The sequence below is a fragment of the Rana temporaria genome, chromosome 5 (genome assembly GCF_905171775.1).
Source record: "Rana temporaria chromosome 5, aRanTem1.1, whole genome shotgun sequence".
Taxonomy (NCBI): domain Eukaryota; kingdom Metazoa; phylum Chordata; class Amphibia; order Anura; family Ranidae; genus Rana; species Rana temporaria.
This window is the reverse complement of record NC_053493.1, coordinates 303,303,948-303,329,113: the sequence shown is the minus strand read 5'-3', so window position 1 is coordinate 303,329,113 and position 25,166 is coordinate 303,303,948. Positions and strand designations below refer to the sequence as shown.

Below are 25,166 nucleotides of genomic sequence, written 5' to 3'. Positions count from 1 at the left end.
GATTGTGTATGTGGATTTATAAATTTTTTATTGGTCAAACTAGATGGTCTTTTTTGTTTGATTCTGACTTTGTAACTATGTAAGAGAAAGCAGGAAAATGGGGAAGGGTTATGCCGCGCACACACGATCGGAATTTCCGACAAGAAAAGTTTGATGTGTATAGGCTCCATTTGACCTTTTCTGTCGTAGTTTCCAACAGCAAAAAATTGAGAGCTGGTTCTCAATTTTTCTGACAAGAAAAGTTGTTGTCGGAAATTCCGACGCGCAAAAAAACACGCTCGGAATTAATTAACTTCATTTTTCTCGGCTCGTTTTAGTGTTGTACGTCACCGTGTTCTTGACGGTCGGAATTTTGTGTGACCGTATTTATGCAACACACGTTTGAGCCAGCATTCCGTCGGAAAAAAAATCCACGGTTTTCTTGTCTGAATTTCTGATCGTGTGTACGCGGCATTAGAGTGCATCGGGGTTTAATTGCTATCCGTGCCCCTACTGAAGAGAGTTTAAATCCCTAGGGGAGATTTCTCGTTGCTTCCTGTTCTATGTGATACCTGGACAGGAAATGAGGAGAGATCTCCATCATGTAGATTCATGCAATCATATAATCCTGACAGCACTTTAAACCTTCTTTACTGTACTAGAAAAAGAGTTTGTCTTGCTGCTTGTGTCCTGCTGATGAGATGTTCACCTCACTTCCTGTTCACCTCACTTCCTGTTCTGACACAATTTCAATAGAAAGGCCAGGAAGTGATGAAAAATCTCACCATTTATGGCCTAATTCCCCTAAAAAAAAAAAAGGAAGAAGGCAAATACTTACAGATGTTCTAACTCCCCCCTTCCCCCAGTCCCACTCTATCCAAACAAAGCTTTGAATGGAGTTGTAAAAACGTTAAACAAAGCCGAAAAGCACACTTACGCAAAAATAAATGCTCCTATTTACAGGCGCATATTATCATTTGTAATCAGAGTCTTCGAGTAAGGAATGCGATAACCCAGCCTTCTAACAAATCTTTAAACAAAAAAGCACAAGAAAGCTGCGATTTACCACTATGTGTGATGGTGTCCAAAAAGTACCTCAGACAATACTATTTTTGATGTACATTTTCTATGGGAAGGTGTCCATGCTAGATCTACAACCCCCATCATGTATGTGTAGGTCATACAGCATCTGGACTGTAGACATGTAAGGTGCTGAGAAAGCAGCTGAGGAGGAGGTCTAGTGTAGTGCCAACACACCTCCACAAACCTCAACACGTCACAGCCTACCCCAAATTCGGCCAAAGCCTGGATCGCAATCTGACCATGGATGAGTAGACTAGCTACTGTAGTACTGGCTGGTTAACTTTAATGACAGGTCTGCTTTAGCGAAGGGTATATAGCGACTAAGCCCCATTGATTTTAAATAGGAAGGTAGAGAGAAGATCAGCACCAGACTAATTTGTTCCTTTAAGAAATAGGTCTTTCTGCACAGCAGTTTAACTTACTGACATGTATAGTTCACAATGTAAATGCAGCCACCTCCTTAATGACTGCATGATCTGTACAACCCCAACAGAAAGAAAAGATAACACAAGGCCAACTATTTAGCTGCAGTAAGTGGAACTACGGCTTGTGCCTAACACACAGGATAGACAGACTTTGTACAAGTCACAACAACAATTCTGAGGGAAAATTCACCATTGTAGCAAAGTATTCTCCTGTACTGGTGTCAGGGTGGAGTTTTGACTTGCAGATTAGTTAAAAATGCCATAGTTCTGTGTCAGTTCAGCTTTACTGCAACTGTGAATTGTGTCTAAATATCGGCACAGTTGGCGTTCAGAGAACATACTCGGTCACCCGTATCATCCACAGTCAGCCATTGTGATACTCTTCTGTGTGTTGTAAGTGCAGAAAGTTGTGTGGGATAGAAGAGTCTTGTCCTCCTTGCTGTCACTGAGGGACCACCTCCCTGAGAGAAGCTAAGGCTGCGTGAATCCGTACATGCAGTCTGTTCTCAAAGTCGTAACCTGTGAAGTCCTCCTGCAACCAGCACAAAACACAAAGAGAGATAAAGGCAAGGATGGTTAGTCTGTGTACTGTACAATCTTACAACTGTCCAAGTCCTGTAGCAGGCTGGAAGACCATGGATATTACCTTAGCTTGAAAAAGCAGAGTTTTCCCTTTTGCAACAGTCTGGGGAAAAAAAAAAAAAAATATTAATCACCTTCACATAAATTACACAAATTATGATTCATCATATGTCTTAACTATCTGAGGACTGTGGGCATACTAGACATAGAGGAACTTTCTCTGCCAGTCTTTGGGTCTCCGACACTGACATGCAGTGTTGCCAACCCTCAGTATTTTTACTGGCAGCCAGTAAAAAAAACAGGCAATTTTTTCCTGTCTGTAAATGCCAATTAAAAGAAAAGGTTGCCAGTAAAAAATATGGCTGTGACACTCGGCTCCGGAGCCGGGCGAGACCACCCGAGTGCCTGCTACAGTGTGTTCGGGCGGGTCTGGCGGAGGCAGGGCCCGAGCATCAGTGGCGTAACAACCAGGGGGGCAGGGGGTGTGTCTGCCCGGGCGCTGGGCTGAGGGGGGGCGCCGGCGACCGGCAGCTCTGCTGTATTGAGCACCGAGTGAGCGGCTCCTCCACTGAGCGCACAGCCCCCCCGCCGGTACCTCCCAGCGGCCGGCACGGGCACGCCTGGAAGGATGCAGGGGATGCCCTTTTTAGCACAACACCGGTTGTGTCGTGTCGCTGGGTTGGGACGTGATGCCGGGTGGGGGAGAATGGTTTAGCAGAGGCAGAGTGTGCGCTGGGGAAGACCTGGGATAGGCTGCCTGTCCCAGGTCTTCCCCAGCGCACACCCTGCCTCTGCTACAGGCTGAGGCTGGGACTCCGCTCAGCTGGGGAGACTAGGGAGCGAGCAGCCGGAGCCGGTCACCCGAAAGTCTATGTGCCCACTGCCCAGCATTTTACTTTAGGATGGCTTTGGTGGACTACAAGGCCCAGCATTTTACTTTAGGAGGCATTGGTGGCCTACAAGGCCCAGCTGCTGGGCCTTGTAGACCACCAATGCCTACAAGGCCCAGCATTTTACTTTAGGAGGCTTTGGTGGACTACAAGGCCCAGCATTTTACTTTAGGCGTTGGTGGACTACAAGACCCAGCATTTTTCTTTAGGAGGCATTGGTGGCCAACAAGGCCCTGCTGCTGCCTGTACTGCCTCAGAGGGACAATGTTAAGGCTACCAGGACAATATAAATCCAATTACTATGATGTATTAGTGTTCGTTTTAGGTAATTACACATTTCAAAAGAAAAAAAAAGACTTAAGCCTAGGTTCACACTGCTGCGAATTCAAAATCGCGGTAAAATGCGCGATTTTACCGCGATTTCGCGGCCCGAAATCGCAAAAAGTAGTACAGGAACTACTTTTTGAAATCGCAGATGCGGCGTCGCACTGATTAGGACAGTGCCATTGCCGACAATTGCCGCCGATTTGAGATGCGATTTGACATGTCAAATCGCATCTCAAATCGTTCCAAATCGTACCCAGTGTGAACCAGAGCAAAAGATGAATTCCAGGCAAACCATTAAATTCCTAATACACATATGGGAGGTTCTACCTGTCAACGATTTTGATTTCTGTTCATGCCGATCAGAGATTTATCAGCTGTGCAGATGCTGATACAAAGTCCAATTAAAGTGGTTGTAAACCCACTATTTTGACTTTTACCTACAGGTAAGCCTATAATAAGGCTTACCTGTAGGTAAGGAGAATATCTCCTAAACCTGCACGGTTTAGGAGATATTCCCCTCGCAATGCGGGCGGCGCATGCGCAGGGGGAAATCCACGGCGATAGGACCGGCATCCGCCGGACCCTGCCGATTTTAAATCTCCCGCGCGCACGCGCGGGAGTGACGTCATTGCCGCTCCAGCCAATCACAGCGCTGGAGCGGCGATACCCGGAAGATGACATCCTGCTCGGCGTGGACCAGGTAAGTGGTGTTCACCTCGTTCCGAGGTAAGTATTTCATAATCGGCTAGTATGCGGTGCATACTAGCCGATTATGCCTTTTGCCTTGCAGGTTTAAAAAAAAAAAAAAAAAAGTTTATGCGGTTTACAACCGCTTTAAGCTACACATACTAGCTTCATTTAAAAAACATTTTTGCCTGGAGTTCACCAATAAGCAAAAGTAATGACAAAAAAAGTGATGTTTACCTCTGGATTCTCCAACAAAATGCAGCCCAGTTCATAGCAGGCATACGGCTGTATGTAGAGGTTCTGCTGTCGCCCCAGTTCATCTTTCACAGCACGCTGGAAGAACTGAATGAGAATTTTTATATTATATACACGTAAAACTAAAATGATGCTTGATAAGCACAGACATGCTTGTCAGTTATTAGACTCCCAGCAAACTTCATTTATGGTAACTTTAAACAATACTATAAAGGAAAACATAGAACTATAGGCAACACCTTTTGTCATTTTGGATAGAGCAAGGAAGGATTTTAACCCTGTCATTTTTTTTTTTTTTTTTATGCCATCTGTGCAGAGATTTCCCTTCACTTCCTGTCCCATAGCCAAACAGGAAGTGAGAGAAAATCCCTCCAAATTAGGGGACGCCCAGGTCACCAGAACTAGTGGAAGATTTCCCCTCTATTTTTTTTCTGGGGGGAAATCCGACATGTGGGATTTTCTTTTACTTTTACTTGAGAAGATAACGGTAAACAGGACAGCAATAAAAAACTGACAAGTTCTAATCTTTCCCCACTATCCAAAACTAAAAAAAGTCAAATTTTACTTTAAATCTATGAAGGAAGGATGGACGAATGGTTGAAAGGTCACATTTTAGACATAGGAGCTTTAGTATGGCTTCTATGAATAGAGGAGTTGGGTGGAAAGGGTGGGCAAAGTCGGCTCTCTTGAGGAGTTCCTGTCACAACTCCTTTAGTTCTATTAAAGCGAAGTTCCACCCAAAAGTGGAACTTCCCTTTTAAGCACTCCTTGTCCCCTGACATGCCACATTTGGCATGTCACTTTTTTTGGAGGGGGGTGCAACATCTTTTTAGTGGGACTTCACTTCCTCCTTCCCATCTTCGGCGGCCTAGGCGACTCCTCCTCTCGCCCTAGGCGGCCCCTCTCTGCCAGCAATCTTCTGGGACACAACTCAGGTCCCAGAAGATCATCTGGCCAATAGGAGAGCGCAGTGCGACTCGTGCATGCGCATTGCGCACCTGGCCGTGAAGCTGTAAGCTATCACGGCCGAGTGCCCACAGTTATGATGATGGCGCTAAGGAGAGGAGGGGGAGAGGAGCGAGCCTCCAGGCGGCCGCATCGCTGGACCGTGGGGCAGGTGAGTGTTGGTTTATTAAAAGTCAGCAGCTATGCTTTTTGTAGCTGCTGACTTTTAATAAACTAAAACACGGGTGGAACTCCACTTTAACCCTCGCCAAAACAGAAGACTGCGGGTGTGGCACAGCAGCACAAGGGACACATCACACTGATGGCAAGTAATATCCCTTGTGCATTTTTCTTTTTAACTAAGCCCAGGGTTTAATCTCTAATAGATGAGATAACCCAGTTATTGATTTAGGTTCAATAAGTTTCTATTGTATTTTTTCAGACAAGTTTGAACAGAAAGTAAAAGAAATCGGACCAAGCGCCCGACAAAGGGCAGCCTGATCCGCAAAATACAAAACACATACATTCCATAACATATAAGCAAGTGTGTACAAACGATTACCTCATTGGTATAGTAGTAGTACAAATATAAGTATACAGTGCCAACCTGCGACCAATAATGACTACCCCCGGCCTGGATGCCCCTATGGGATCCTGCAGCGCCCAGAGCCCAGGGAGGTAAAAGGAAGAAAACTAAGGTGGGAGAGCAGATGGCATCAGGATATCAAAAGGTTTGTACATCACCCAAAAATTACAACTGACACAATAAAAAAAGCGGAGTGCATATGAGTAAAAGGTAAGGCCAGAGAGAGTAGGCCAGAAAAGAAGACGAGAAGACAAAGAGGAAGGAGAAAAAGTAAAGTCTGAGACAGAAAAGGAGGGGGGGGGGGGGTAAAGGAGACGGTGTGCTCAAATCCACCGTGGAATATATCATTTCAAATTAAATTAAATTAAATTAAATTGGACCAAATTAAATTGAGTTTAATTTGAAATTAAGTTAAAGTAAAGTAAAGTCCCCCACACAGTGCAAGGCCGAAGGTCGGAACCCAACAGGGATTCTCATGGGATCAATTTGGGCGGGAGTCTGTTCTTGAGTTTATCTGAGGTGGAGTAGTGCCTCCAAACACTCCAAGTGAAGGAGAATCTAGCGGTTCTATCAAGGGATTTGGCCTGCAACTCTTCTATTGCGTGAGTGACTGGCCTCAGGTGATGCAGAGATGAAACAAATCCTCCTATATAAGTTGTACCTGTGTAACTACACCAGCCTTGCCCCTAAATCCATTAAAAGTTCAGAATTTACACAGGATCTCTCAGCTCTGAAAAGCAGAAGGCGGAGAGCTGAAGTTACATCAGTTAGGAGAGCACTATGTGCTGATTGGACAGAAGGGACACCCCCCTTCACACAGCACACATGTACAGAATTGAGACTGTCAATCACAGGTTGTGCCCTCCCATCACCATTTTCCTGCTGGTTTTTAGGAAAACTCGTCAGAAGTGACTCAGCAGAGGAATGAGGCAGCGGACAGAGAGGACTCTGTATTGAGGCAAGCACACACTATACAGGGATATGTTTTGTTCATATTTCATGTTTCATGTTTTTTCAGACAAGTTTGAACAGAAAGTAAAAGAAATCGGACCAAACGCCCGACAAAGGGCAGCCTGATCCGCAAAATACAAAACACATACATTCAATAACATATAAGCAAGTGTGTACAAACGATTACCTCATTGGTATAGTAGTAGTACAAATATAAGTATACAGTGCCAACCTGCGACCAATAATGACTACCCCTGGCCTGGACGCCCTTATGGGATCCTGCTGCGTGTGTGCAAGCACACACTATACAGGGATATGTTTTGTTCAAATTTCATGTCTGAGATTTACAACCACTTTAAGAAATGTCAAACATCAGGTCCAAAGAATGTGATCGCTATACAGGGTAATGTTTTGTTATTATTTCAGAATGTTACCATATTTCTGGATACTACCATTTTAATCAACAAGGATGGATCGGTCATGGCAGAAAACACAGTTGAAATTGGCCAAACCCATCCTTTTTGAGGAGTCAGTTGCCTCTGAGTGAATGATCATTTGAAGGCATCAGGTCGGCTATTTATTGTTGGTGTATGGCCAGCATTATGGCTCCACTGTAAATAAGAGCTTTAGAGAAACTATATAAACTGTATATGATGCAGAAGGCTCAGAATCATGGGAGAGGTTTTATTCTGGGTGAAAAAACACAATATGATAACAAAAAAAATGTTCCTTGTCTACTACCAATCACCTAGTTTGAGGTCTCACCTGAATGGCATCTTCAGCATTTCCCAGACATTTATGGATGGCACCAAGGAGCAAATTCCTTAATCCAACAGCAGAGGGATCCAGCACCTCATGGCAAGCTATTGTTCATACAGAATATAGGCATACAAACAAAGGAGGGCGTTATTGGAGGGATCAGAACAGTCTGCAGAGATCAGTTTAGCATAAGTAACAAAATAGCGAATACATATTATATGATTATTTATAGGAGAGGGGTGACCTCTGAATAGGGTTAGGCCCCGTACACACGTCCGAGAAACTCGACGGGCAAAACACATCGTTTTGCTCGTCGAGTTCCTTGTGAAGCCGCCGAGGATCTCGGCGAGCCAAGTTTCCTCATTGACTAACGAGGAAATAGAGAACATGTTCTCTATTTGGCCCGACGAGATCCTCGTCGATTTCCTCGGCCAAAAGTGTACACACGACCGAGTTTCTTGGCAGAATACGGCTCCAATCGAGTTTCTGGCTGAATTCTGCCGAGAAACTCGGTCGTGTGTACGTGGCCTCATTCAATTGATATACAAGACTGCAGGGCCATGAAATGAATATCCATACATGTATAAATACTGGACAAGTATAAATTGATACATGTGTGTGGAAACATGTGATCCACTGCCAAGCTAATTAAAAATTGTTTAAACAGTATGAAAGAAAAAGGGAAATGGCAGCCTCTGGCCCCCCTTTTTCTCATGGGAAAGTGGCGGGAGGGTGGTTTTTAAAAATTATATTATGCCTATCTCCTCAGGTTAGTTTTTGGCGGGCTCACAGGTATGAGGGGGAAAAGGTACACTGACCCCTCTGTGACCTGTAAAAGCCCGCTCAAAAGTCAGGTCAGTTACAGGTCATCCTGCTGCCAGGTGAAAAAGACCGCGCAAAAGTGGTTTAAACTCACCTAAACCGGCATAGGGCTAGGGCTATTTAAAGAGAGGTCCGTGGCTTACAGCTCAGTCGCTCCAGAGGACAGAAGAACTGTGGTGTTCTCCCCCACCCCCCCCCCCCTTTTTTCATTATGTCGCGGATGTTGTTGTGTGTTTGGGTCACCTTTGCGGTTTGCAAAGGGGGACTAGCTGTCGTTTTATAAGTATTCTATTGCAATAAATAAAGTTTTAAAAAAAATAAAAATAAAATAATAATATTATAAGAAAAAAAAAAAAAAAATGCTTATATTGATGATGAATGAATATGAATGAATTTTGTTGAGTTTGGTTGGGTAATTTGCAGCCTGGGCCGTAGTGGCTAGGATTGCTAAAGTTGTACATATTTTTAATATCTTAAATTATTGTTACCCTATTACTATTATTTATTTATATATTTATCTATTTATTTATTTATTTATTTAATTTTAAAACAACAATAAACATCCGCGGCCGTTATTATCCAGCAAGTGGTCTGTTGTCAATTTCTTTTATTATAAGGTTTTTTAAATAAATGCTAGCTTTATCCTATTTACCGTCTGCTTTCCCATATTAAATAATATAAAAAACAGACAACAAATAAAATATGTGAAAAATGTGATCTTCAAAGAATACAGCAGAAAACAGGCGTGGATCCCAAAAGCCTACAGATCTCAGCACAGCAACACTACACACCACCCTAGTGAAGCCGACGGGGGCTTGCCAGAATAGAATGACCCCCAATAAAGATTGGTCAATCTGTTGAACTCCTATTATACTGAGACCCTTGAGATATTCTTGACACGTATGAGCCTGAGGGACACATCCAGCCAAAACAACTTTTATTATTGTTATTATAACAATTATTATTTTTTTGTGCTTATTTTTATCGTGTTCCTAAAATGGTCCTCAGCTGGGCTTCTTACTGTGCAAGTGTTTAATAGCCACAGGTCTGCTTGCTCTGGGCCAGTGATGGCGAACCTTGGCACCCCAGATGTTTTGGAACTACATTTCCCATGATGCCCAAGCACTCTGCAGTGTAGTTGAGCATAATGGGAAATGTAGTTCCAAAACATCTGGGGTGCCACGGTTCACCATCATTGCTCTGGGATTTCAGCCTGTTCTGCAGCTCGTCCACTCAGCACCCAGAGCTCCAAACCCGACTCAGCGCACATCTACCAGGCTTCTCTCCAAACTTTCCACCAGTGACACCATGCAAGTTTACCCATGTGTCCAGACTCCACCCTCCCACTCTATGGTATGCAGTCTGCGGACATACCTGCTAGCACTCCTGTATATCAATTTGTGGTATTGTGTATTTATTGGAGTATGGGGTTAGCTGCTGCACGTTGTTTTTTTCCTTTTTCTTTTTATGGTTATTCAATTGCAAACAGATCCTACAATACAATAAAAGCATGCAATACCTTGACTCATGTGCTGGAGATTAGACAGAGAACAGTTGGGCAGAGCTTTCCAAAGGTACAGCACCTCAATGGCAGCCAAGATACACAGCTGCTTGGTGGGAGTTTGTTTTCTAAATCTGTCACCCTGTTATTGACGAAAGAAATGACAATTAATTAAGGACACACTAATATTCAACCTGCTCAGGACTATACATTTACCCATTGTGCACACAAACGCTTTTGGGCATGCAGCATAAATTGCGGGCATACCAGGAAACGCAGCTGCAGTGTATGACCACCAATAGTAATAATGGCTGTACACTAGTTGTATCTAGGTAAGTGCCATTCTTGCATAAACATGGACACAGGCGCAAGTTCCTGGACACACACAAGCTGCATTCCGGGAGTTACACCCATAAGTGAGTTTACACAAGCGCAGTTACCGTATTTATCGCGGTATAACGTCCTGTGGATTCAGGACCAGCTGGATACATCTTGCTGACTGATTATACAAGCCTGTTTTGACTTGGGTGGTATAAACCTCACCAAGTTAAAACCATCTGGTAAGCCTCCCCCCCTTACATCGGTGGTGGTGTCTCTATCCTTTCACAAAGAGGGTCATATTCTTGTGGAATTCTTCATTTCTTCATTCCCCCGAAAATAAGACCTACTTACAGTTTTGCCTCTCGAAGCTACCGTAACTCTGTACCCTGGACCGCAGCGGCAGGCGCCGCGCAGCTCACTATTGGCCGCAGCGCAGACGGAGCAGACAGGAAGTGCGTGGTTTCTTTTCATCAGAGAGCCCGCACCGGCTCCAGGACAAGCTGCCGCCTGCTGCTAGCTCTCCCCTGACGGAGTCTGGCCGACTCACAATTCGACAGTAAGTAGCGCGGAGCAGGAGTCGGGAACATTGTGTGGACACACAGGGGTGACTGAGGTAGGGGGGAAGTGTCTGAAACTTGGGTGGGGAGGGGGATCACTTAAAATGACATTTATTCAACAATAAATGTGTACCGTATTCTTCATGGAAAAATAAGACATCCCCTGAAAATAAGACCTAGCGCATCTTTGGGAGCAAAAATGTATATAAGACACTGTCTTATTTTCAGGGAAACAGGGTATGGTGTTGCACACAAACCTTTTTTACTGAAAACTGTTCAATCTGGTTGTTTTTTCTCTTGAAAAGCTTCTGAACTTCTCTGAACACCTCCTGTGCTCCGTCCACATCCCCTGTGGCACCCTGGCACACTGAAATCACAATACACAATGGCTATTAATGGTAAATAGATACATATCACTACTACCGTGTTATTGTCGGTTAGAAATGACTGCTTTGTATTATAAGACATGGATGTAAGAAAATGCAACATAACCATATTCTTCTCTTTGTGCTATAAAACTCACAGAGTGACATGATCTAATTAAAGCTGAGTTCCACCCAAAAAATGAACTTTAAGCGATGGTGACCCCCTGACATGCCACATTTGGCATGTCATTTTTTTTTGGGGGGGGGGGGGATACCTTCTTTTTAAGGGCACCCAGCTCCCACTTACTCCCAGGCTCTGCAGTGCTGGAAGGAAGTTGACCTCACCCCCCTCCCTCCCTGCAATCTTCTGGGACATGTGTGAACAGAAGATTGCCCAGCCAATCACAGCGCAAAGCCAAAGACGGTGCCCACAATAGTGATGCCGGTGCCGCAGAGAGGAGGGGGAGAGAAGCGAGGCTTTGTTCGCCCGCATCGCTGGACCATGAGACATGCGCAGTGCGTACCCGGCTGTGAGGCCACACCTGGGACGCCCACAGTAAGAATGCCGGAGCCATTGAGAGGAGGGTGAGAGGAGCGAGGCTTCGTACGTCCGCATCGCTGGACCGTGGGACAGGGGAGTGTCTGATAATTAAAAGTCAGCAGCTACACTTTTTGTAGTTGCTGAATTAATTATTATTTTTCCGGCGGAAGTCCGCTTTAATACCCGGTTGGTAGACAGTGGTCTCAGTTTTGCTTCCTGATGGCCGTGTCATGAAAGTCCACTGGTAAGTAACCAGGCAGTGCCCACTAATAGCCTACATTCAAATGAATTGAAAGTCTTTAATACAGTGGGAGGATTTACTAAAACTGGAAGTTACAAAATCTGGTGCCGCTCTGCTTTCAGGTTTTATTACCAACGCTTAATTAAACAAGCTGAAGTAAGAGGCCGATTGGCTACCATGCTCAGCTGCACCAGATTCTGAGTGCTCCAGTTTTAGTAAATATCCTCCAGTGTTCTTTACAAAGATATGAAAATGTGTCTTTAGCCCATTGACGTCGGTCTTGCACGTATATGCAGCATCCCAGATGTGGGCCTTCTTACAAGGCATTGCAATAATGCACACCAGAGTTTGTGCTGGAAGTGCGCTCCATTGCATGCTCCCAGCAGGGAATCCAAGCAGCTCCCAATCACATGAACACTGGCAAAGGTTATCACAGTGATCAGTCAGCAACTCCTGCTCCTGTACTCTTTCTCCTTCTCTCTGAATGGAGAAAAACATACAATGGGAGGAATGTATTAAAACTGGAGAGCATGGCAACCAATCAGCTTCTATTGTTAATTTTCTTTGTTTTTTTTTTTGTTTTTTTATTAGTTTTAAAATAGAGAAGAAAAATTACAACATTATATACACGTCATAAGAAAGGCAAAATTGTTAAAGCGGTTGTATGCCCTCATGGTATACTTGCACCTACAGGTAAGCCTACATTAAGGCTTACCTGTAGGTGCTTGCAATATCTCCTTAACCTACATGGTTAAGGAGATATTTGCAGAAAAGCGGGCTCCAATGTCTACGGTGCATGCGCGCTGTAGTCAAAGGCGCAGGCGCACTGAGTGCGGTGGCTCTTGAATGGGAGCCTGTGGGAAATGTGCGCATGCGCGGGGATCGGCACGGGAGTGACACGGGAGTGACATCATCGCCGCTCCGGCCAGTCACAGCGCCGGAGCGGCGATACCCGGAAGTCACTCTGGGTGTCATGGCAGAGGACGTGTCCGAGGACTGCTGCGGGGGCTTCGATCTAAGGTAAGTAATTGATAATGAGCTAGTATGCTAGTCATACTAGCTCATTATGCCTTTGCATTGCAGGGTTTTTTTTTAAATATTATTTTTAAGGGTATACAACAAAAAAAAACATTCAAATAATAATTTGTATAATATACAATATTAATATAAGAAATCAACAAAGGGGAGGGGGAAGTAGGAGAGAAATACCAGGATGGGAAGATTCAATGTATATACAGGTGGTTCTAGAGTCTGGAGGAAGACTGGGGAGAGGGAAATGCCAAAATGCCAAAATGCCTGAAGTCCAGTGTCAAGTACCCACAGTCAGTGATGGTCTGGGGTGCCATGTCAGCTGCTGGTGTTGGGCCACTGTGTTTTATCAAGGGCAGGGTGAATGCAGCTAGCTATCAGGAGATTTTGGAGCACTTCATGCTTCCATCTGCTGAAAAGCTTTATGGAGATGAAGATTTCATTTTTCAGCACGACCTGGCACCTGCTCACAGTGCCAAAACCACTGGTAAATGGTTTACTGACCATGGTATTACTGTGCTCAATTGGCCTGCCAACTCTCCTGACCTGAACCCCATAGAGAATCTGTGGGATATTGGGAAGAGAAAGTTGAGAGACGCAAGACCCAACACTCTGGATGAGCTTAAGGCCGCTACCGAAGCATCCTGGGCCTCCATAACACCTCAGCAGTGCCACAGGCTGATTGCCTCCATGCAACGCCGCATTGAAGCAGTCATTTCTGCAAAAGGATTCCTGACCAAGTATTGAGTGCATAACTGAACAGAATTATTTGAAGGTTGACTTTTTTTTTACTAAAAACACTTTTCTTTTATTAGTCGGATGAAATATGCTAATTTTTTGAGATAGGAATTTTGGGTTTTCATGAGCTTTATGCCAAAATCATCAATATTAAAACAATAAAAAGGCTTGAACTACTTCAGTTGTGTGTAATGAATCTAAAATATATGCAAGGCTAATGTTTATCAGTACATTACAGAAAATAATGAACTTTATCACAATATGCTAATTTTTTGAGAACCACCTGTATGTATAAGAATTTTTAGGAGTATATCACAAATATAAATTGGGATCTATCAAAATGTGGAGGAAAGAAAGATGTAATCCAGGGGGGACCATATTTTCTGGAATTTGTGAAAATTGTCAAAAGTATTGCAGCAAGTTTTTCGTTAGACATAACAAACTTTAGCGAAAGCTTGGTGGTCCTCCTCATCAGTTAAAGGATAAGTTCTATAGGACCCCTTTCACACTGAGGGGTCTATAACGCTAAAAATAGCGTCTGTAAGGCGCCCTGAAAGAGCGGCTCCATTCACTCCAGTGTGAAAGCCCGAGGGCTTTCACACTGGAGCGGTGCGCTGGAAGGACGTTAAAAAATGTCCTGCTAGCAGCATCTTTGGAGCGGTGTGTACAACGCTCCTCCACCGCTTGCCCATGTCGTCCGTTTAAATATACAAAATAATAAAATGCAAATGTTAGCGGAATACCTACCTGCCGTGAGATAGGCGTAGTAACACTGGGACCACCTAGATTCATTTTTGAGTCTTTCAAAAGATCGGAAGGCATCCTTAAAATTCATTTCTATCATGCTGCACCAGCCTAAAAACAAAAAAGTGAAAATAATCATTTCCTGCCACTAGGTGGCTTAATAACATCATGCATGATTAACAGTACAGAGGGCAGAGCTCTACTGCACATAAATGGATGAAAAGACTGCACTGCGGGCAGAGTAATACACTGCTTACTTCTACAGAAGGGTAGACTGTCCTGACTGCTGGAACAAACCTGTCTGCGGCAAACAGGCAACATGGAAACTGATCAGATGTGAAAATGTGAACCATTTATTACAGCAAAAGAGTCTATTTCATGAAGCTATACAATTTTGGTAATTTTAAAAAAAATAGGGGTTTAAGCTTACTAGCAGAACTTTGTATGCATAATTCTAATAGTCCAGGTAATACCAGGTATAAAAACTCCATATTTCATTTTCCAGTCCCCTCTTTATGGTTCTACTCAGCCTAACTCTTTGCCCCTAAATCACAGTAATAAGATAGTAAAGGGCAGATGATGAAGCCATCAAAATATCTCATGCATTCTACTTGTGTTCCAGTCCACCCATGGACACTGCATGGGAGGATTGGTCAGCTAAATAGACTTAAAACACCCAAGGAATGCCAAGGTCGGTGGGTCTGGACATTGAAGGTGCATAGGAGGGTTTGACATTTTTACGTACTTCCTTACAATACTGTACAAGGCACCAATCGAATACCAAGGGTTGCAGGACTGGACATCCCAGATGCATGAAAGTTTGACCAGAAGATAAACGCGCGTCCTTATAATCCAGTACAGCGCACTTGCCAAGGATTGTGGGTATGGGCATCCAAGGCGCGTGGGTAGCATTTTCCAGTTAAAAAAACACTACCTTACAATTCTGTATGGTGTACAAATAGACCACACATTACCATGGTCTAGACATGCAAGGTGCATTATCCATCACACAAGCAGCCATTGTAATTAAATGGTGGCTAAGGGAATTCCTCTATTAAGTGAACATTACCAAACATCCTTTTTTCCTGTGTGTATGCGTACAGTACCTGTAACCTCGCTGTCACTGGACAGTTTAGATCACAGGCAAAAGTAAGAGAACCAATGAAAACGGTACCTTACACTTGCTTTGAGAAATCATAGCAATCAGCAGCCAGCTTTCCCCTTCCACTCACACACACAGAGCCGCAGTAGAAGAGAGGAGTGGAAGCTAGAGAAGAGCTATGTTCAGGCTGCATTAATGGTAATGGAGAGGATGCATTCATGACAATGGCGAGGCTGCAGATGGGCACCGATTAGGCTGCATTGATGGGCAATGACCCTTATTTTGCGTCACAGTTTTTTATTTACATTTTTTTTCCTGAAACTTCCCTCCTAAAGTGAAGGTGTGTGTTATACGTAATAACGGTATATCCAAATAACACGCCCACGCTCATCTCTTCACCACACACAGCCACAAAGGCAGGAGAATTTGTGTTGGGCAGTGTATTAGTGCTCGAACGAACAAACTTAGACCAAATTTTAATGGTTCAAAGAATGTCAGGCAAAATGGTCGGCACTTACGCATGTTCACTTCATCAAATCTGGCCCTCTTTGAAAAAAGTTTGGACACCCCTGCTGTAGCTGATCCTTCCCTCATCAATGACTTCCCATATCTTGTTCTGCACTGTGTCTCTGTGTGGAGGTGACCATCTTGGTAGAGGCAGGTCTTTGCTTCCTCATTTTAGAGCCTCCGGGAAGGAGAACAATGAGCAGCACAATAGTGACATCACCAAATCGCACTCCAAATTAACTGAGACTAATGCCGCGTACACACAATCATTTTTCGGCATGAAAAAAACTATTTTTCGGCATGTAGATTTTTTTTCCAACTTCATCATTAAAACGATGTTGCCCACACACTCGTTTTTAAAAAAATGCTCTAGCAAAGCGCGGTGACGTACAACACGTACAACGGCACTATAAAGGGGAAGTTCCATGCGGATGACGCCACCCTTGGGGCTGCTTTAGCTGATTTCCTGTTAGTAAAAGCTGATTCGTGCTTTTCTGTCTGTTACAGCGTGATGAATGTGCTTACTCTATTACGAATAGGTAGTTTTACCAGAAAGAGCGCTCCCGTCTCGTAACTTGCTTAACGTCGTTTTAGCCCACACACGATCATTTTTTACAACGCGAAAAACGACATTGTTTAAAACGTCGTTAAAAAATGCAGCATGTTCGGAAAAAAAAATTGTTTTTCAGAACCCGAAAAATGATGTGAAGCCCACACACGATCATTTTAAATTACATTTTTTAAAAACGTTTTTTTTTTTCATGCCGAAAAATTATCGTGTGTAAGCGGCATCACAGTCACTAGAAGCATTCCTATAGATCTTACACTGCAGATATGAGGCAGTAGGCACAGGACTGCCTTGGCACCCTCACATACCAGGAAGTGCACTGCAATTTTTAGGAGGAATGCAATAAAAGTTCGATTTTTCAGGGTATAATTTAAGCACAATTAACATTTCTAAATGTTCCCTATAACACAGCATCTACTTTTTGAGCTCAGTTCACAATATCTCAATATCAATATCCTCAAGACAACACCTAATATATCTACTGAATATCAGGTTTTTAGGTATTTACCCTATGACTGCTGGACTTTATAATCTTTTAAAGTTATGCATTATATTTCAAGTTGCAAGCAAGGTCTGGAATTTGTGTGAAATCACATGGGGAAATAACTACTCTTCTAGTTAAAATGCAGGGTTACTGAGAACATGAAAGTTTACTTATACGATAGTCCTAGCTTTCATACTGGACAAAGGAGGTTGATTTACTAAAGCCAGAGAGTGCAAAATCTGGTGCAGTTCTGCACAATAACCAATCAGCTTCCAGTTCTTTTTGTTAAAGCTTAATTGAATAAGCCAACGTTTGAAGCCGATTGGCTATCATGCAGAGCTGCACCAGATTTTGCACTCACCGGTTTTAGTAAATCAACCCCTAAGGCTATGAATTAAATGTTGTATGACATTTCATTCATATCTGAACTGCCCTGTAGTATTGAAGAACAGATCAGACACCAGACAGAAAACGTCAGACGACGTTTCATGCATTTGTTAAAGTGGTTCTAAAGGTTCAAGGTTTTTTTTTTACTTTAAAAAAGTTCACTTATTCGAAAATAATAGTAAATGCACATTTATTTGCAGGTAAAAAAATGTGCATTTATTTTTTGGAGCCTGTAAAACATTGCAACAGTGATTAGCAGATTGCTGATGCCATGCAGGTCTCCTTCAGATCTGTCAGTGTAGCTGTGTACCCATACATCCCGTACAGGCAAGCAGATACGACCTGACAGGAAGAATCGATGAACGCCACAGCACCATAGTAGTTCATTGGGAACTTCAAGCCAACAGTCGCAAAGGATATTGGGGCTTGTAGTTCATTCATACACAGCGCTGATTTCAAAAAGTAACAGCAAGTCCGCTGTCACAAAGAGTGTGGGCATCGGGCAGCGGATGCAGCATTGAGAACATGTTACACGACAAAACAGATGGAACATGTAACATGTTCCCAAAGGTGAACATATCCTTTAATGCATTCTATGTGAAAAATCTTTGTGCTGCATCCCCCGCAACCCCCCCCCCCCCTTATACTTACCAAAGCTCCATCTCAATCCAGCTATGTGCATTAGAGCAGGGGCTCTCCCCGGGTCTCTCTCTCCCCATTGGCATACACAGCAGCAGGAGCCATTGGTCAATCACAGCCAGTGAGCCAATGAGGAGAGATCAAGGGCGGGACCGAGCCATGCTCGGTGTGTGAATAGACGCCCGGGAGCGTGCCTGCTTGAGCCCCCCCCAAAGCAAGAGGGGTACTCAAGCAGAACAGGTGAGTTGAACACGTCTTGGCCAATGCAGGACAACACACCATGACATACATGGGATTAAATATTAATGGACTAGTTTGGATGTTTACATATTTATGTTATATCAACTGTTTAGAGGCAAAGAAATGTGTAACACTTACCAATTTCATACAGACACACGTGTTGTATCTCTCTTTGATCTGTTGCAAGCTCCAGGGCAGTATGAAAGGAGGACAAGGCACTGTTTATTTGACACTGTAATATTAAAAAAAAAAGTTAAATGGATATTGAATAATGTTTACATCTTAACAGTATCAGCATAGAACATGTGTATATAAGGTCCTGAGAAATCCCATTTAAACCCACTTAACCCTTAAACACATCAGAAATAATCACATACATCACAATACATACAGTAGGTATACGAAGGACCTAGTCTAAACTAGTGATCGACTGATATCGTTTTTTCGGTGCCGATACGATACCAACCTCTCAGGCCGATAGCCGATATTGTCTGCTGATATTCTGTACATTTAAAAAATAAAATTTTACATTTTTTTTTTAATCACTGTTATTGCTGTCACAAGCAATGTAAACATTGCTTGTGACAGTAATAGGCAGTGACATGTACTCTTTATGGAGGGATCGGGGGTCTATAAGACCCCAAATTCCTCCTTCTGCACTTGAAAGTATTCAAAACGTCAAGACGGGCATTTTTGACGGGTGCCTTTAAGATGCCAGTAATCCGGGAAGTGATGTTGTGACATCGCTTCCGGGTTACTAGATCCGAGACCGTTCGGGTCTTCAGTCGGCGGACGTGCCAGGACGGTTGCTCGGGCCTCCCGGTGGGCCGAGTAGCTGCTGAGCTGCATCGGTTGTTATTACACTAAAGCCGACTGTGCGCTCTAAAGAATGTTACCAGGGTGATGCCTGCAGTTGCATGCATTACCCCAGTAACATTTCTTGAAGCAATATCGGTAATGTCGGTCTAGTTTGCGACCGATACAGATTTTCTCAGAAAATGCTGATATCGGCCTGCAATAATCGGCCTTACTGATAATTGGTCGATCGCTAATCAAAACAAGCTTGCAAGAAACTGTCAACAACCAAGATCCATCCCATTGGTTTTATTGCTTGTGTGTTTTGCACGTGCGAATTGTACGTGCAAATGAAAAGAAGTCTGGGGCACAAACTGTGCCTCATTATGTTCTGTACAACACCCACATCTACTGTACCAAAGTGTCTTTAAAAGATTATATTTAATCATTTCAAGTGAAGTGCAAATTTTCCCTGCGAACACAGGCATAAGGAACTAAGTGCTTCTTATCTGACTCATACAATTTTGACAAAGTAAAAGCTATCTGAGTCACAAGACAGCAGGGTGCTGTTCTCTAGAAATTTGTGATTACTTGGCTTTAAACGTCATCTGAAAGCTATCAACACACAGAGCAATGTACTTTGAAGATACAGGCAGATCTTGCTGATCTAATAAAGACCTTAGTAGTGACAGGGTTAGAAGAACATTTAGCACACATTTGTACACAAGATCCCAACAATGGGATCTTTGCAGGTCTGCAGAACATGAAGCCTCGTACACACAACCGAGGAACTCGACGGGCGAAACACATAGTTTTCCTCGTCGAGTTCCTTGCCGGGCTGTCGAGGAACTCGACAAGGAAAGTTTATCCATTCCCGTCGAGGAAATAGAGAACTTGCTCTCTTTTTGGCTCGTCAAGTTTCTTGACAGTTTCCTCAACGAAAATGTACACACGACCGGTTTCCTCTGCAAAAAAACATCTCCCAGCAAGTTTCTTGCTGGTTTTTGCCGAGAAACTCAGTCGCGTGTACGAGGCCTGAGACTAAGGCAGGCCATACATGGTTCGAATTTTGGTCGGTTAAGCAGGAATAGTTAATGGGCAGACTGAATGTATCAAGTTGATCAATCGATCAGCTTGGGTACAACCAGCCTGCCGGATCCCCTTGTGAATTTTGCTAGCGGCTTTTATAGCCACTAGCGATAATCAATATCTTCATTCAGCGGGGATGGCTTCCCCCGCTGGGAGGAGATAATAGCCCGTCAGGAGGGATTCCCACATCAACCCATGGCTACAGAAAATAAATTTGCTCTGCGTATGGCCAGCCATACACTGATCAACCATAATGTTATAACCACTGACAGGAAAAGTGAATAACATGGATTATCCCATGACAATGCCACCAGAAAGTGGGTGGGATATATTAGGCAGCAAATGAACATGTTGTCCCTAAAGTTTTATTGTGCTGAAAGCAGAAAAAAAAGGGCAAGCAAAAGGATTTGAGCGACTTGAACGTAGTGGTCGGGACCTAACAAAGATGGTTCAAGGAAGAAAAAACAGCAAACTGGTGACAGGGTCATGGGCAGCCAAGGTTCACTGATGTACGTGGTGAGCAAAGACTGGCTCATGTAGGCCAATCTAATAGAAGAGTTATGCCATGTACACACGATCTGAATTTCCGATGAAAAAAGTCAGATGGACTTTTTTCATTGGAAATTCCGATCGTGCGTGGGCCCCATCTGACTATTTTACGTTGGTGTTTAGAAATAGAACATGTTGTAACAAAACAATAGAAAATTCCTATCGTCTGTGTGCAACGCCGATGGAAAAAAAACCCACGCATGCTCAGAATCAAGTCGACGCATGCTCGGAAGCATTGAACATTTTTCTTGGTTCGTCGTAGTGTTTTACATCACCGCATTTTGGACAGTCGGAATTTAGTCTGACAGTGTGTATGCAAGACTGATGAAAGTCAGCTTCATCGGAATTCCGACAGAAAATTCCATCGGATTTTATACCATCGGAAATTCTGATCGTGTGTACGCGGCATTACTGTAGCTTAATATGCTAAAAAGGTTAAAGGGGAGTTCCACCCAAAAGTGGAACTTTCGCTTTAAGCACTCCTCGCCCCACTTCCTTCCTGTCCTACTTCTTTCTTAAAGCCAAGACCAGGTAAAACTTTTGATTTGTTTTAAAACAGTAGGAGGGGATACTGCTTTTGTCAGGTTTTTATTACCGTCTATGTCATATTGGTGAGACTTCCCCTCATTTCCTGTCAAAACAGGAAGTAAAAAAACAAATTCTCCAAAAAAAGGCACAGGGAAAAACAAAAAACACTTTAGAACAATGGAAGAGTTAAATTTCATCTTTGGGCATCATACAATAACTAACCAAAGCTTCTTCCCTTTTAACTCTTAACAGGAAATTGAAAGAAAAATGTTAACTGCCTTTTTGCTGTACGAATGAATGCTTTTAATCCTTGTGATGTCATAACAGATTTCATGATGTCATAACATCACCCAGGCCCAGTTGCAGGCAGTGGGCAAATCTACTTATCTTATTACATTTTACTGAATATTTCTAGCTACTGATTATGGAGTTTGACAGCAGTGGGGGCCTTATAATTTCTCACAATAGTATTTGTAATTGTATGTCCCTTATGTTCTTCAATACATGTCAGCACTACTGATCTGCGGAGGTCTCTTACAGGTACTTCATGTCTACATGCATGTACTCCAGTTGCATGGTATTTCTCAGGGCAGGCCTCCAGATTGTGATATTTCTACATATTGTATGTTGAAACAAAGTCATTTTAATCAGGTGACAAAGCAGGAGCACAACTGGGGGAAAGAGACAGTGTTGTCACCCTATAACAGTGAGAGCCTGAAGAAGGACATTCACTGCAGGATCAACAGGTATTACGTCATTTAGAAAAACAGATTAGAAAAATTAAATTTATGTTTGAAATTGCATGTGTGTTTTAATGATTGGGTTTACATATACCCTATATAACAGTGATCATTTCATTCATATACTGTAACATACTAATAGGCTGAAATGCTGGAATACTGGAATAGTGATATAAATCCTCTTTAGAAATCACTGGCTGGAAAAAAAAAACACTTATGGATTGCTGAGCTGAGAAACATTTCATACACCTGACGGTCTTTTGCTAACTTGTAAGCAGGGGCAGGACAAGGGGTGGGCAGCTACCCCGAGAACTGTGGTACAAGGGGCAGAGAATGGACACAGGACAGTAAATCCATTCTACAGCATGCTTTAACAGTGGGGAAGGGGATGCAGTGCTGCTTCTTTGCCATGGGCGCTAGACGAACCTGTCCCGGTGTTCTGTCAAAATAGCCAATTCATCAAGATCTCCAATCACGTCACTTCTGGTTACTGTAAAGCATCAGTAATTGGAGATTTAGACAAGTTGCCGTTTTGACACAACACCGGCAAGCATATACACTCCAGTACAGGAAGAGTTTGCGGTTTTGACAGAACAGCGGCTAAGTAGGAAACAGTTTCCCGCCGCCTTGTTGTTGGTTAGTATTGGGCTCATAATATCGTGTGCCGGAGTGTATACACTTGCCGGTGTTGTGTCAAAACAGCAACTCGTCTAAATCTCTAATTACTGATGCTTTACAGTATGCGGAAGTGACGTGATTAGTGATCTCAATGAATTGGCCATTTTGACAGAACACCGGTACTGCTTGTAAGAACTACCCCTGTTTCCAGAATCCACATCTCTTTTTCAGAAAAAGTATGCTGCATAAAGTCTTTCATGGCAGTCATGTGCGGCAAACTTAGGAGCTAGAGTTTCTGCTATAAAAGGGTTTGTAGATCTCAGAAGAAGTGGAAGCTACAGATATTCATCTGTAAAGCAAAAGAGTAGCGATTGTCTTCTCAAGATGATAATGAGCTCTATGGTAGCGTTTAAAAAAAAAAGAAAGAAATTAGGCAAAGAAAAAACAAGGACCTTCTAATGATAACCAATTACTTTTTATTCTCCAACCTACAATGTTTAATAAAGCGGAGGTTTTTTTTGTCAGGGACTTTAACCTCCCTGGCGGTATGATTCTTTCAGAATAAAGGTGCTGAAAGCGGTACCATTATTTGCAAGGAAATTTGGCGTTTTATACTGTAGGCCTGTAATTTTTAGGAATAACTCACTTAAATCTGACCAAACAAGAGTCTTGTAGGCATCCCGGGTATGACATTTTTTTTAAAAACAAAATTATAAATTATAATATAATTATAACAAATAATATAATTATAATAAAAATTATTCAATAATGTAATCAACTCAAAATCACTGAAATTTGCTCAGTTGCAGAATTGTCGCAGTCATTACTTTTATTTTTTTATGACGAATTTCCCCACAAATCGCTATCGCACAATTCTGCAAGTGATTATAATTTATTATCGCTGTTTTCTAGCTGCTCTAAAACCATTTTTGACATAAAGGGACACTTTTGGTTGCTATGGAAAATCTACAGTTTGCAGGGAGAAAGAACAGTTTTTATTATATAAAAGTACATGTAGGGCACTGGGCAGACCACTAGGGACAAGGGGGGTGTGTATTTTTTACATACAGTACTGTAATCTATAAGATTACAGTATACTGTGTGTATTGTGTTTGTTTACGTTTTTGAATTTGACGCCGTTCTCCGCTCCCGTGCGTCGTAACGTCGCAGGGAACGGAGATCGGCGGCACAGGAGGACGCTGTGTGAATCAAGCGAGCACCCGCTCACTCACACAGCGCGGTGGCATCGCTGGATCCAGGGACAAGGCAAGTAAACACTGTCTGTGGATGCTGCGAGGCAAGCCCGAGTCTGACTGCTGCGATCGGAGTTACCGATCGCAGCACAGAAATCTAACCCCGAGTCAGACTCGGGAACACCGCCAGGAGGGTTAAGAAAGCCATGGCCTGGTGAGGTCACGGATTTCCATCCCCAGGGACTTTAAATTAAATCATGGCATAGTGAGTTCATGCATTTCCATCCCTATTTTGGTATTTTTCAACCTACAATGGGTGAAATCCTAGAATACGTGGAATCTGGTTGTTAAGAACAGCCATATACATCCTAGAAATCCTAGAATACGTGGAATCTGGTTGTTAAGAACAGCCATATACATGTATAATTTATGCAAGAGTACCTCTAGTCTCTGTATTCTTCCCTTGAAGAACATGAACAATGAGGAGTTGGGGTACGCAGATTCCTTCTTGTGTAGAATCTCCTTTGCGTCTTTTAGTCCTGCTTGATTGTCACTTCCATCCAGTGCAAAGAATGGACGAACCACAGTGTGGTACCACAGCAAGGCTAGTCTGCAGTAAGAGGAGAACATTGCTACATGTTGTAGTTATGCAAGTTGTAGACAAGGCAAAGGAACATATAAATGAAGATGTAAGAACAGATGTTAATATGGGAACAAATCACAACTATAAAAGCTAAACGACCTAAACTGTAATACTCAAAACTGGACTCACAGGAGTGTACTGTTTATGAAAAATAATTAATTATTCAATTTATTCAAGCCTACTAATGTCTATAATTTTAGCCCTTTAAAGACATGAAAATACGAAAAATATTTCATTTCAATATCTGATACATTTTTTTTGCCATACTAATTCTCTCTCACTCCCGGAGTTTCCCTCAATAATAGGTATAGATGTTAAAAAGTCCTTAAACCCAGCCGGCAGCATACAGAAGATGGTTAATGTTCTCTTCATCCAAGCAAAGTTAAATAGAAATATTCAAAATCAAAGTACGGATGATAGAAAACAGCTTGAAACGAGAACAAAGAGATCTGCCCTGTTTAGACCTGACTGCATTTAAGATCAATTATAAATACAGCAATAAACATTTGTTAAAGTAAAAGTGCTTTCATTTCTTTACAAATGTCAACATAGGCTTTGTAAAACCTATATGTTACTGAATATAAAATGCATGCATTAAGATATCTGAAAAAGCACACTGCACAATAATTTATTTTTACCCATGGCCTTAGCATTCCTAAGGGGATTTCCATAAAAACAGAAAAAACCCAGGTCGTTGTGAAGCCACTTATGCCACTTTTATTTACACATCTTCGCAGATTCCATCTATAAAGACAT

General features: G+C 42.7%; 1 protein-coding gene across 1 annotated transcript in view; it reads right to left on the bottom strand.

The window, feature by feature from the left end:
- Positions 1 to 306: 306 nt before the first annotated feature.
- TTC39C (tetratricopeptide repeat domain 39C) overlaps positions 307 to 25,166 on the bottom strand; it is a 154,975-nt gene continuing 130,115 nt past the window's right edge. The window contains exons 6-14 of the mRNA XM_040354078.1: positions 24,209 to 24,377; positions 18,394 to 18,487; positions 14,332 to 14,439; positions 10,928 to 11,037; positions 9,811 to 9,934; positions 7,476 to 7,573; positions 4,211 to 4,315; positions 2,134 to 2,172; positions 307 to 2,019 (exon numbers count right to left, since the gene is read on the bottom strand). Coding sequence (XP_040210012.1) covers positions 1,930 to 2,019; positions 2,134 to 2,172; positions 4,211 to 4,315; positions 7,476 to 7,573; positions 9,811 to 9,934; positions 10,928 to 11,037; positions 14,332 to 14,439; positions 18,394 to 18,487; positions 24,209 to 24,377 — 937 coding nt within the window. The 3' untranslated portion in view covers positions 307 to 1,929. The remainder of the gene's footprint in view (positions 2,020 to 2,133; positions 2,173 to 4,210; positions 4,316 to 7,475; positions 7,574 to 9,810; positions 9,935 to 10,927; positions 11,038 to 14,331; positions 14,440 to 18,393; positions 18,488 to 24,208; positions 24,378 to 25,166) is intronic.